The sequence below is a fragment of the Miniopterus schreibersii genome, assembly GCF_964146895.1.
Source record: "Miniopterus schreibersii genome assembly, chromosome: 14".
In the NCBI taxonomy this organism is placed as follows: domain Eukaryota; kingdom Metazoa; phylum Chordata; class Mammalia; order Chiroptera; family Miniopteridae; genus Miniopterus; species Miniopterus schreibersii.
Genome location: NC_138114.1, coordinates 8,926,369 through 8,940,161, shown reverse-complemented (window position 1 = coordinate 8,940,161; position 13,793 = coordinate 8,926,369). Strand labels below are relative to the sequence as shown.

At 59.8% G+C, this 13,793-nt stretch overlaps 1 protein-coding gene across 1 annotated transcript in view; it reads left to right on the top strand.

Annotated features, from left to right (window-relative positions):
- The first annotated feature begins 1,136 nt into the window (after nt 1-1,136).
- RET (ret proto-oncogene) overlaps nt 1,137-13,793 on the top strand; it is a 52,348-nt gene continuing 39,691 nt past the window's right edge. The window contains 1 exon segment of the mRNA XM_081158217.1: nt 1,137-1,283. Coding sequence (XP_081014343.1) covers nt 1,217-1,283 — 67 coding nt within the window. The 5' untranslated portion in view covers nt 1,137-1,216.

Below are 13,793 nucleotides of genomic sequence, written 5' to 3'. Positions count from 1 at the left end.
AAGGCAAGACCCTGAAGAAGGAGCCCCGGGCTTAGGCACCCTGGACCCTCCCACCCCGAGGCTCCCAGCCCTCGGGCCAGGTGGAGGCCGCGGGCGGGAGGGGGACAGTGGACTTCCCCGCACAGGCACAGAGCCCCCCGCCGTCCTCCCCTCAGGGGCCCACGGTAACGCCCGAGTTTTACCTTTTTAGGATCATGTGTTTGTGGGCATCATTTTCGGGGGGCGAAACTTAACTTATTTGCGGCCCCAGTTCCTCCCTGCCACTCGCTCTCCTACCCAGTCTCGCATCGGAAGAGCTCTGTTGGGGGGGATCTGGCCTTGGAGCGCCCCACTAGGCCGCCAGCGCAGGCCTCTTGGAAAGTTGTGCCCGGGGCCCGTTCCCATTGGTTGGGCAGCCCTAAAGAGGGGGCATCACTAACTGTCCCCAGGAGACCCCTGCCCTCGCCTCCACCCAAAACGCGGACACGGGCCGCGCCGCAGGCTCGCCCTGGAGCGCGCAGCAGGCGCCAGAAGCGCTCGCGCTCCCGACCCGCGCGGGCTCTTCCCCTCGCCCCGCGTCGCGCTCCAGGAGGGACCGCGCTCCCGCCGCGCGCCCCGCTCGGGGAAATGGCGGAGGAGCGCCCCGCACCACAGCCCGGAGGCGGGGCGCCGCCTCGCCCACGTCCGCCCCGGCGCACCCCAGCCAGGCTGCCAGACCCACGTCCCCGCAGTCTCCCGCCCTGAGGGGCGGCGGCCAAGGGCGAAGCTCCGGGGCCGCGAGCTGGGCACAGGCTAAGAAAGAGCCGCTGGGCTTGCGGAGGGGCGCGGGCTGGGCTGCGGGGGCACACCCGCGCCCCGCGCCCCGCAGCTCGCTCCCGCCCAGCCCCGCCCCGCCCGCACCCGGTGTCTGCTGGCTTCTCCCATTCGCACTAGGCGTAGCCCGGCCGGTGCTCCCGAGTCCCGCCCCGCCCCGCACCCCGCCCAGCCCCCTGGCCCCGCCCCGCCCCGCCCCGCCCCGCCGGCACCTCCTTCGTCGCCCGCGCCCGCTTCGCCCGAGTCCCGCGACCGGAGGCTGGCGCACAGCCCGAGGATCGCCCGGAGTCGCGCCCCGACGCTCCGCCACCGCAGTGTCCCCCGCGTCCAGGGCGGCATGGGGCGGCCCGGCTGAGCGCCGCGCCCACCGCGACCCCCTGCCCGAGCCACCGTCCCTCTAGCCGCGGCCCGGCGCGCACGGGAGATGGCGAAGGCGCCAGCCCGCACCGCGGGGCTGCGGTGGCTGCTGCTGCTGCCGCTGCTGGGCGAAGGTGAGTCCCGCGGCGGCCGGTGCCCGCGGCGGCCGGGGCGAAGTTGGCGCCGCGCGGGGCGGCGCGTTCGGAAACGCCTTTCCGTGCTCGCGGCGGCAGGAGCGCCTTTGCGGGTCCGAGCGGCGGGCGGGCAGCGAGGCGGAGCAGCGGGCAGGGCGCCTCGGCCCGGAGCTGGGCGGGTCTCGGCCGGAGCGGGACGCGGGCATTTGCGGGCCGAAGGGGCCCGGCGGGGAGCGAGGTGATGCGGTCTGGGCGGGTCTCGGCCGGAGCGGGACGCGGGCGGGCCGGACGGCCGGGGTCGGTGCCCAGGGCCAGCGCAGCCCCGCGCCCCAGCCTGGTTGTGCCTGGAACGCAGCGGACGGGTCTCGCCGCGGCTTGGGCGCAGGTAGGGGAGGAGCGGCGAGGTGGCCCCAGAAAGCCAGCCCGCGACCTGCGCAGGGAGTTCTGTTTGCCGAAGACCGTGCCCTGGTTTCCTTCCTGCGCTCCGCGGCGGTGCATTCCTCCTCCCGCTCCGACCCTGCCCTGCGCGGCCTCGGAGGACATCTGCCTGTTCACAAAAGGTTGCTTTTCCGTCGTCTGTTTTTTGCTTCCCAAGTCTTTAGAAACCTAAAAGCCTGGAGTTTCTTAGTAGGTTGCCCTGGATGGCCCGCTCAGACTGGCCCAGCGCAGCGGGGCACGGGCCTGCCGTGGTCGCGCCCCGCCGGGCGCCTGAAGGTGTGGCCTTTGGGGTCCCTATGATGGCTCTGGGCCCACCTTTACCGAGAACTTTTGACCATCTTAGAGTGGGCAAAAAAGGCTGATCACCGCCCCCAACCCCAGACCCTAACAAGATGAACCCCAAAACTGTACACTCTTACCCCATTGGCCATGCATTTTCGTTTCCCCCAAGCCATCGCTGACTGATCTGCTCCTGCAGTACCTCTGTGCACCAAGTTTCCCTCTGGGGGGGAAGGAGCACTGGCCACCCTCCCCCAGTGCTTACAGAGCTTTCTCTCTCTCTCTCTGTATGTGTGGCCTTTGGGCACCGAAGAGCAGGTGGCACCCTGCCTCTGGTCCCAGGTCCTGGGTTCGTAAGCCTGCCCAGGGCTTCGTTTGTGTGACTGATCCCAGTCTCAAGATACTGAAGCCAGAGTGGTACCCAGAGTGAGACGCCTTTTCTTTGCCCTGGGGAAGAATGGGGGAGGGAGTCCGTTCCAGCATTGGGACCCTGGGGTCACAGGGCTGCCAGGGGGAGAAGGACAGGCAGGAGGCTGTAAACACAGGAAGGGCAGAAGTAAACACAAACAGGGTGTAGTAAAGATCCCTTTAACTCTTAGGTTGCAACTTTGTAATCGTGGGCTTGTAATTGTGTGAGCCAGAAGCAGTGTGCGCAGGCAGCCTCGGGATCCTGCAAAGGTTTTCCTGCCAGAGGTTTTCCCAGCGTCCTTCCACAGAATGCCCAGTGCGGCTGCAGGGGGCTGAACCCTGCGGTCCAGGCTGTGAGGGTTGGCCTGTGGCACTTGGGAGGACCAGGTGGCTTTTCTACACTCCCAGCCCATGGAGTTAGGTGGCCAAAGACAGGCTCTCCAATCCAGGGAAAGTAAGCCCCCCACCCCGCCCACCCTTCCCTTGGGATGACCAAGAAACCACAATTGGTGGCACTGAGAGTGCAGAAGTGGCCCCTCAGCACCCTGGAGAAGACAGCTGGGGCCTTTGAGAAGGCCTATGAGCACCCTTTGGAGCTTCTCCAGACTGCCAGTGCTGTGCCTGCGCCTGCATGGGACCCACCCAGGCTGGGAGCAGGCCAGCCTCAGGGCGCCCTCTCGTGGATGCCGTGCTCCAGTGGCCTGGCCTGTTGCCTGGGGGATGGGCTGAGCCTTTGAGGAGAAAGGCTATGCTCCTGCAGGCCTGACACCTCCCCAAGACTGAAGCTCCCTTCTCTGCTGGGGACTGACAGGAGGGGGTTAAGGAGGGGGATCCAGATAAAGAAGCAGTGGCTAAGATCAGAGCTCAGGGAAAGGAGCACGCTGCCCCAGGGCTGGTAGGGGTAGACTGGAGGGCCCAGAGAGGCCCAGAGCAAGGTCATGGAACGTAGACTGACACCCCTTCCTCACCCTTCACCCCCCCCCAGCCTCCTGCCTCCTCTCCACATGTGCACACTCTCATTACGTGTAGCCACGCACATCTTCAGTAAAGGTGCCAACCCAGACGCAGACTGGCAGAGCAGGGCGGGACTCCTCACCCACACCCTCGCATCCATGCTCACACTTACACTCAGCTCTCACCAAGATGCACCCCTTCCCTTTCTCAAGGTACGTGTTCACGATGCCTGTGGACACACTCTCACAGCGTGGCCTGGCCCCTCACACTCCACCCTCACCCAGGAATCTAGACCCTGCCACTCACACACACCGGGATTCTGCATATGCACTCAGGGACATCTACCCCTCACCCCCTCATACCCATCTGCACCCTGTATCCTGGAACCAGAGCTAGGGAACCTCTGTCTAAAAGTTGTTCTTAGAAGGGTTTCTGGCCTTTTGCTGCTCAGCACAGGTATAGCCACCCTTGTTATATACACAAGGAATCAGAATCCCAGTTTCTGGGGCTCCGCTGCATGTCTCAGGCTGACCCCTTACCCAGCACCCTCTCCCTGACCTGCAGCTCTTCAGCAGGACTCCCATCTCTCATCTCCCTGGCCTGGCTTTTTGGGTCCCATTTTGCTCATTACCTCTCGCTTCAAGGAAGGACCTGCCCTCTCTGCCTGGGGACTCCCAGACCTTTGACTCCCATGCGCCAAAGGAAAGAAGATTCTCCATGACTTGGCCAGCCCCTCTCCAGGCTTCCGGGCCCACCCCTCTGCAGTGGGGCCTGGGCGGGCGCTCCTGCCTGGACCAGCAGGCACCAGAGCAGCCTCTAGGCCAGAAAGGCTGCTGCCTCTAGACTTCATTTCTCTTTCGGTCCCTCCCCCCCTTTGGCCAGGGACTCATGGAACGCGGGTCCTGCTTTACCAGGCTTATCTGGGCCCTGTCCTCCTCTTCCTCCACCCTTCTAAGCCCCTCTGGTCTCTTGGAGCTGCCTGTGTCCCACACGGACTGCCCTGAGCCCCAGCAGGGCCCTGCCTACCCAGGGACAGAGGGGTTGAACCAGCTGGTGGGCTCCTAAGGGTGGGGCCTGAGAGTAGAACACAAGCAGGGAAGTTTATTGAGCTCATTGCTAAATTGCCTTTATTCTGCAGAATTGCTGTAGGGCTGGCTAAGTAAGTCACTGTTTCCTGGGTGGTGAAGAAAATAGCATGCATGCACCTAATGGGAAGCTAATGGCCTTTTAGCCAGGGAAGGAGAAAACTAATTAAAAATAATGCTATCTGTTAAAACTGAGCTTGAGGTGCCAAGGTGAGGTGAGGGCCCCACCACTGCCACCTCCCCTGTGGCCCTCCCCATCTCTACAAGCTGAGCGGACTCCTTGGTCTCCTGGTCTTAACTGAACAAGGCCGATGCCAGCAGTGGCCACGCGGCACAGGGGCTCATAGCCTCCGGGTCTATGCTGAGTACCGATCACCTACTAGCTCACGGTGTCCTCCCAAAGCCCTGAGGGAGGTGCCTTGTTTTCACATTTCACAGATGAGGAAACTGAGGCTCTCATAGCCTGTGAATTTGAGCCCAAGGAGAGGACTGAGTGACTCGCCACCCCTGGTCCTCTGGCTTTCAGCAAGCCCGTTCTCTGGGCTAGTGATGGTAGGGACCAGGGGTAGGGCCGAAGAGGTGTTCTGGAAGGGGAAGGTGGCCCTGAGCCCGCTCCCCCACTGGTGACTCACCTGCTCAGGCTTCCAGGGACTCTGGGGACAGCCGGGCCCAGGTATGCGAGTGAAGTGTGGCTCTGTGCTGAGTCACCTGAAACAGGACCCCCTCTCGCTCTCAACTGGTTTCTCAGGTGGGACTGCTGCTTTAGCAGACTCCAGGGAGCCCTGTGGGCCTGGGGGCTGCCACCAGGCATGGCCCTGTAATAGCCAGCCCCAGGGGAGAGGACGTGTGTGCTCTGGTGTGGCAGGAAGAGGTCTCTGTGCTGTGGTACAGGCATGGAGTGTGTCCCCTGCCCCACCCTCTGCCTAGTGACCCAGCTCCTGACAGAAGCTACTGTGCTGAGGAGAGGGGTGGGGGGGTGCTGGGATTCAGGGGGTGTGGGTGCAACGGTGCACTTTTCTCCAGGGCCCTCCTCCCGGGGGCTGCAGGACAGGCTGGGAGAAGTAAGCGTCCAACCTGACCCCCAGCAAAAAAATCCCGGCAGAGTTGGAGAAGTTCTCTTCTGCCCAGAGTAGCACTTCTGTCCTGTGGAAGTAGCTGCATTTCCATGCAGATGGAGCCCCTCCTTCCTCCCTCTGGGTTTGGAGGACAATTCCTGGTGTGGGATCTCTGGTAGGATCCTGACCTAGGCCGCTGCTCATCTCAGACCCCCCCCCCCATGTTGTCATCATCTTCCTCCCCCAACACTTTTATGGTGGTTCTTCTGAGTGACTCAATAGTAACAATTATAGTAACAATTATAGTAATAGCGCTCAGTCACACAAACTCCCTGAGGGACCACCTGCTGCCTGGGGCACTTCCCAGGGCTGGGGATGCACAGAGGGGACCACAGAAGGGCCCTTTCAGCTCAGAGCCATTACCTGCAGGGAGAGACATGGGCCGTAAAGGAAGGGGGGGTGGGGGGGTGATTTCAGATGGAGGAGAGGCAGCAGGCAGGCTGAGGGGGAAGGGGAGACGTCAGTAAGACTCAGAGAGGTCAGGCCCAGGGTGTCCCTCTGTGGGTCTGGGGATGGCACTTCTGGGGGACTTGACAGAGTGAGAAGGCTCAGGCCTCCCAGAGCCCACTTGGCTTTCCCTTCCCTGCCCAAGTGGCAGAGAGTGGCAGCCCAGGGCCAGTGTTGGGGGGTTAGGGTGGGCTGTGACTCGGGAGTCGGGGCTCTGCCTCACCTCGGAGGTCCTTAGAGGACATGCCTTCTTCTGGTGGAAGCTCCAGGACACGTGGGGACCCCTGTGAACCAGGCCCTGCTCCTGCCTCCCTCCCTGAGCTCTGGGGGCAGATGAGGCCTTGGCTTCCATAGAGCTCTGGCCTCACAGCTGTGTGTTTGTAAGAGCCTCTGGGACACCCCTCTGACCCCAAGGCTGGAGGCTGGGAAGCCAGTGGACCTCTGAGCTGTCCACCCTGAGAACCCTGGCCAAGGGGGAGGTGGGGCGAGAGGCCACAGCAGGATGCCTTTGTTCCCCTAGCACCTACACCTCTCTGTAGCTGATGCCCCTACGAAGTGTGACTGTGAGGTAGATGGCGCCAGTGGGACCTTGAGGGAGGCGGTCCAGGCACACCTGGGCCCTCGAGGAGAGCAGGTGGCTGGCCCTGAGCAAACACCTCTGTTTGCTTTTGCCTTGTGGGTGGCTCCACAAAGTACAGCAGACAGGGCACTGCCACAGAAAGGTCACCTAGAAGCTCGCAACGGAGGCCCTCCAGGATGTCAGCAGTGTTCGTGGGGCCAGGGCTGGCGCTCTTCACACCTGCTCAGGGGAAGCGCCTGTGCTCCTACAGGCTCCTACAGGCTCAGTTTCCCCTCCAGGATTTGAGTGCCAGCAGCTGCACCTCATTGCAGCCTTGGGCTTCTCCCCTCTGCGACATAGGCTGCAGATGTCTGGGCTCTGCAGTGCCCAGGGCTCCAGAGGGACAGCATGCCCCGGAGGAGGCGGCAGTGGGACAGCTTCAGGCCTGGCCCAGAGCACCAGCCCTGACCTGGGCTCTGACTGGACAAAGGCTTCCGCTGCTCAGACACTCAGAAAGCCTCTGGCAAGACAACGGTCATCAAAACTGGTTCTAGTCCACCCCCCCCAGGTCCCTATGTGACTGCCAGGAAATTCTGAAAATTCTCACTCTTCCAGAAAGGGAAGAATGATAAATGTAACTCCCTAAAACTTTACTAACAGCTGGGAAAGATGTGTGCTCTTTGTGCCGGGATCGGAGGGTGGGTGGATGTGGGGCTGAGCTAGGGGTGCATGGTGATGGCGGGCCTCTGACGGGGGGAGTTTAATGAGTTTCTTCCCTAGACTTCCTTGGCCAGTGAAACAAGCAGAGACGGTGAGAAGGTGAAAGGCACAGGAGCCGGGCTTTCTGGACGCCGGCTTTCTCTTCGCCTGCTGCCCCATCCTGCCCTTCCAGCCCTGGCTGTGGGGTCTTCGGCTTTCCATTCTCTTCTTTCTGGAGAGGAGAAAGGGTGGGGTCGGGAGCTGGGCTCTGCCATGGAGTGGGTGCCGTGCCTGCCTGGGGAGCAGGGGGAACACACGCTCAGCACCGCCACTGGGAGGGGTTGAGCCTTGTCAGGCGGGTGGCCTGCAGGTGGTCCTCGCTGGGCCACAGGCATGACTCCACAGAACCTTGAAAAGCCTTAACCAAGGCTCTTCTGGGATTTCCTTTGCTTCCCCAGCCTCCCCCTACCTGAATCTGCCAGGGCAGGCAGAACTGTACTTGGTAACAGAGCCCCCCCTCAGCCTCACTGCCTCAATAGTCTGTGTGTCTCCTGCTCGTGACGTGCTCGTCAGCCACCCACACCCCGGGGTACATGGTGAGGGGCACAGAGCTCTAAGCAGCCAGGCCTGGAGGGGCCCAGGGCAAGCTGCCCACGTTCCACGGGCCAGAAACCCACCACATCCTTCCCGGGGTCCCCTCTCTGGACTTGTGCCCAGCTCTTCCAGGTCCGCCTTTCCTGGTCATCCCGGCAGACACCTGTGTTAGGCCTGGCAGCAGGGGAGGGAAGGGAGAGGGACAGGGTGACAAATAATTACAATTTTTTTAGGTGACATTCACATAAAATTAACCATTTTAAAGTAAATAATTCAGTGGCATTTGTGTAGGTACCGCCTCTAGTAGTTCCAGAAATTGTTCACCACCCCAAAAGGAAACCCCGTGTCCATAGGCAGTGCTGCCTGTTACCCCGGTTCCAGCCCCTGGTGGCCACCGCTCTGCGTGCTGACTCTATGGATGTGTCCATTCTGGGTGCTTCTCATCAGTGGACTCTCAGCTCCTTGCTGTTTCTGAGGTGCATCCGCGTGGTCGCATGTGTCAGTGCTGCGTTACTTTTTAAGGGTGAGTAATGTTCATCGCGTGTATGACCGCATTTATTTAGCCGTTCACCTGCTGACGGATCTCTGGGTTGCGTCCACCTCTTGGCTGTTGTGAATGATGCTGTGAACAGTCAGCTGCTCGAATCCCTGTTTTCAGTTCTCTTAGGCATGTACCTAGGAGTGGAGCTGCTAGTTCACATGGTAACTCTAAGTCTTTATTTTCTGAGGAACTGCCAGCTCTTCGCAACAGTCAAACCATTTCACATTCCCACCAACAGTGTGTGAGGACTCGCCTTTCACCACATCCTCACCTACACTTATTTCTAGGATTTGTGTGTTTGTTTTTAAATCCTCACCTGAGGATGTGCTTATGGATTTTAGAGAGGGGAAGGGAGAGAGAGAAACATGATTGGTTGCCTCCCGTGCACGTCCCTACCGGGGATGGAACGTGCGGCCTGGGTATGTGCCCTGCCCAGGAATCCAACCGGCAACCTCCTGTTGCACCGGACGATGCTCCAGCCAACTGAGCCACACCGGCCAGGGCTGTATTTTTGTTTTGTTTTGTTTTAATGATAGCCATCCTCGTGGGTACAAAGTGGTATCTTGTTGTTTTGAATTGCATTTTCCTAATGATTAGTCATGTTGAGCTTCATTTCACTCGCTGCTTGGCCATTTATATCTTTTTTGGAGAAGTATCTGTTCAGGTCCTTTGCCAAGATTTTAATTGGGTGATTTGTCTTTTTGTTGTTGAGTTTACTTTGCTTTATCAAATCTCCCAAGTATTTCTGAGCAGCAGTTTCATCCAGTGGCGTTTCTGTCTGTGTCTGAGCCCCAGGTCCCTTTCAGGGAGGACATGAGTTTACCCGACGGTCCTCCTGTGGGGTCAAGTCACCAGGACCCCACTGGGACCCTGAGGACATTCTTGGAATACCTGGACCTAAAGCCACATTGAGTTCAGACATCCCAAAAGCAAAGGTATACAACATGTGTGTGAGACCCTGATGCTCAGAGACTGCCTGTGGAGGACAGGGGAGGGGAGGGTGCCGGGAGCCAGTGACCCACTGGCCTACCTCACAACAGGGCTCAGCAGCAGGGGACCAGGGCCTCCCCATCTGGCTAAACCTCAATCCAGACCCTAAAATAGCCAGGCTGATGGGGCTGATCACTGGGACTGCCACTGTGGATAGCAGGATGCCAGTCTGCTGAAGTGATTTTGGGGGATAGTGGTGCTTACTGAAGCAGTGCCCCCACCTTGCCACAGCCACCAGAGCCCAGCACAGAAGGTGGCCGGAAGGCCTTGAGGGGCAGCAGGAAGCGTTCAGGGGCTGGGCAGATCCAATTCCACAGTTGGGGGAGGGAGAAAGGAGGAGAACCGGCTTCTGCCAGCAGGTGCTCTGTGCCTGGGCTGTCCGGTAAGGCTTCCAGAGAGGAGTCCACAGCCGGGATCAGAGCCAGAAAGGCCAAGTGCCAGGAAGGGCCCACAGCTGGGGGAAAGAAGCACAGACCGCTCTGCCCTTTTCTTTCTGCTCCCTCCTGTCACGCTGAAGTCTGTCCCGCAGATTTAGACTCATGTCTTCTTACCTCATCACTATGGCCCAGGAGGACCTGTGTGGTTCTAATCTCATTCCAGCCCCATGTCCCTCTCCCCACGGGCCACCGGGGCCAGAGCCCACCTCAGGTTCCATCCTGCCCCCGTCCTGCCTCTTGGCCCTGGTCTGGAAGTTCATGCCATGACCACTCCCGCACAAACATCACAGAGACTCGGAATCAGAATTTCATCTGAAAGGAGCCTCAGCATCAGGTGCAAGCCTCTCACTTTACAGATGGGAAAACTGAGGCGCAGAAGGAGGTGTGAACTGTCACATGTGAGGGAGGCCTCAGTGAGGACTTAGTTCCCTGGAGCTGGGCTCCTTTTTTTTTTTTTACCCATTAATCCCCATCTGAGGGTATTTTTTCCATCAATTTTTAGAGAGAAGGGAGAGAGAAACATCAATGTGAGAGAGATACATCAATTGGTTGCCTCCCTCATGTGCCCCAACCAGGGCCAGAGATTGAACCTGCAACCCAGGTATATGCCCTTTACTGGGAACTGAACCGGAGACCTTTCGGTGTGCAGGCCGATGCTCTAACCACGGAGCACACTGGCCAGGGCAGAGGTTCCTTTTTTACTCTTGAAGTTGAGGTCTTTGAGGTCTGGTGCCCCCAGGGGACTTGATGACAGCACCCAGATGCAGGCGGCATGTGCCCAGCACCGGTCTGCTGGGCGTGCATTGGGGCCTCAGGACTCGCTGACTTCTCTGGCCCCAGGTCCACACTCTGCTGGTACCTGCGTCTCTCAGGCTACCCCAGCTCTTGTACCTCCACGTACCCAGCACAGCAGACCCTCGGGCCTTCTTTGGGGCCCCCCACATCCCCAGGGAGAGCTCAGCTTCTGCTGCAGAGACTCTGGTGGCTGTACCTGGGGGTCCTGCCTACAGCCCACCCTGGCTGCACCCACTGTGCTCATGCTCACAGCAGAAGTGGAGAAAGGAGAAGATGGCAGGCCCAACGCTGCAGGGAGAGGCTGAAGAGGGGAAGCTCCCGGGGTGAGCACTGTGGGCTCCCGTGTGAGCACTATGAATCCGGAGCCTGCCCTCTGCATGAAGGAGGGAGTGTGTGCCGAGGGCAGGAAGTCAGGCAGGCTTAGCAGGAGACTGGGCTCCCTTTGAGGGGGCAACTCTCAGGCGTGACAAGGAGGCACGTCCAGATTGCAGGATGGCCTTCCAGCTTCCCTGTGAGCTGCAGTAGTCCCAGCGAAGCCCAGCTCTGACCAGCAGGCTGCCGAGCGCTCGTGGAGACGTCTTTGCCCCACTCACCCTGTGCCTATGAAGCACTTTGAATGCGGCCTCTCAGGAAGAACGCTCTGTAGAAGTCTTGCTGGTCAATGTTGAACACTGATGAGAAGGGTGCGGGGACAGTAGGGCAAAAATGGGCCAGCCAGGGCTGGTAATAAATACAAAGCCTGCTGGGTCTGTGGGGCACCGGTGAACTGGAGCCTAAGGGGCCTAGTGACCTGCACACGGCCATCAATAGGCCCCTCAAGTGGCCAGTCTTTTTCCAGGCAGGCCTTGCCGGAGTAAGAAATTAATTGTAACCTAATTGTTAGTTTCCTTTGCATAGAAGCAGGAAGGAACTGCCATGGAGGGTGGTGATTAACTTGGCAGCTGGGAAATCACATTTGGGCAGGAGCGTCCATCATGTCAGTGAGGCCACTGCAGCTGGTCTGGGCGGGGGTGGGCGAGTCAGTGGCAGCCACGGGTGCATGCTGGGTGCATCCAGGGCCTGTGGGCAGAGGATGAGTCTGGGAGCTGTCTCCCATGCTGCCAGGCTGCAGACCTCAGCCCCCAGACCTCAGCCAAGCCTGGCCCCTTCCCACCATGGTCAGAGGGCTACATGGATACCACGGGGATGCAGGAGAATCAGGCAGTGAGTGTGAGAGGCAAATGCCGGGCTTATTTCCCAGCATTGACTGGGGAGAGTGAAATCCCTAACCTACATGGATAGCTCAGGCAAGGTGTACGAGGAAGAGCTTTTCACAAGGGTGGAAGAGTCCCTGTGCGTGCAGGGACCGTGGGGTCTTTGAGGCAAGGGCTGGCCCTGGGTCTCTCCTCTACCAGCTGCTTTTCCAGATTGCCAGCCACCCTGTCCAGCCAGGGCCCAGGAGGACAGGTGTCTGGGAAGACACCACACCCCACATTGAGCCCCCTGCCCTCCCCCACTGTGGACCACACTATGGGGTTCAGGCTAGAAGGGCCGTGAGAGCTGTGCTGTGAAGCTCCCGACCAGACAGGCAGGCAGGAGCCCTGCGCTCTGTGCTAGTCGTGGAGCGTGGAGAGCCCCAGAGCTTATTTTAGAAAGCCCGGCACCCAGTGTGTGCCAGCATGGCTTTTGCTCCTTCCCATGTTCTGGGCCCCTCAAGCTTGCCCTTGCTGCGTGCCTAGCTCAGAAAGGCCACTCAGCCTGTGGCCACAGTGGCACAGGCTGCCAACTTGGGGCTGCTGGCAGCATTTTGGGAAGAAGACATTTAAGACTGGGACTGATACTGCACTAGTGGTGACTACTGTGCTCGCTGGGCACCAGAGAAGTAGCTGGCCCTGGCATTTATTGAGTGCCCAGTGTATACTCTAAATTGTCTATCTGTTGGGCATATACCTACAGAGGCCAGAGGTGTGTGTTTGTTTTCTCAGTGGTTTTGCAAACAGAGGCTTAAATTCAGAGCAACAGGATTAGGACAGGCTATCAGATTTCCTCAAAGGAGGCATTGGCTGTTGAGTGAGTGAGTACAGCTGAGCTAAGCCAGGGACCCATGAGCAGAGGCAGCTGGCTCTCAGAGTGAGGTACCTGGGGACCATCAAGTACCAGAGCCTGCCCAAGCCTTCCCTTCACACCTGCTCTGTGCCAGGCATCAGGAAAGGTGGGGATACAACCGTGAACCAAACGGGCATAGTGCTGACCCTGTAGGTCTTTACAGCCCAGCTCTTCTCCCACAACTTGTATGGCAAAGCTGCTTTCATTTGGACACCTTAGGATGGCTGGCAAAGCGGCGATGATGGTGGTGGTGATGAAGTAGTCATAGGAGGTGAAGGTGATGGTGGTGGGGGTGGTGAAGTAGTAGTCATGGGGGTTGAAGGTGATGGTGGTGAAGCGGTGATGGGGTGGTGAAGTGAAGGTGGTGGTGGTGGTGAAATGGAGGTGGGGTGTGAAAGTGATGAAGGCTGAAGTTGGTAATGGAGGGTATGAAGTGAAGGTGGTGGTGGTGTGATGATGGTGATGGTGAGGGTGGTGGTTATGGTGGTGGTGATGGGAGTTGGGGAATAGGGGAGGGTGGTGGTTGGGGATGGGGGAGGTGGGGGAGGTGGTGGCGATGGGAGTGGGAGAATAGGGGAGGGTGGTGGTGATGGTGGAGGTGGTGGTGATGGGAGTGGGAGAATGGGGGAGGGTGGTGGTGATGGTGGAGGTGGTGGTGATGGGAGTGGGAGAATGGGGGAGGGTGGTGGTGATGGTGGAGGTGGTGGCGATGGGAGTGGGAGAATGGGGGAGGGTGGGGTGATGGCGGAGGTGGTGGCGATGGGAGTGGGAGAATGGGGGAGGGTGGTGGTGATGGCGGAGGTGGTGGCGATGGGAGTGGGAGAATGGGGGAGGGTGGTGGTGATGGCGGAGGTGGTGGTGATGGGAGTGGGAGAATGGGGGAGGGTGGTGGTGATGGCGGAGGTGGTGGTGATGGGGGTGGGAGAATGGGGGAGGGTGGTGGTGATGGCGGAGGTGGTGGTGATGGGGGTGGGAGAATGGGGGAGGGTGGTGGTGATGGGAGTGGGAGAATGGGGGAGGGTGGTGGTGATGGTGGAGGTGGTGGTGATGGGAGTGGGAGAATGGGGGAGGGTGGTGGTGATGG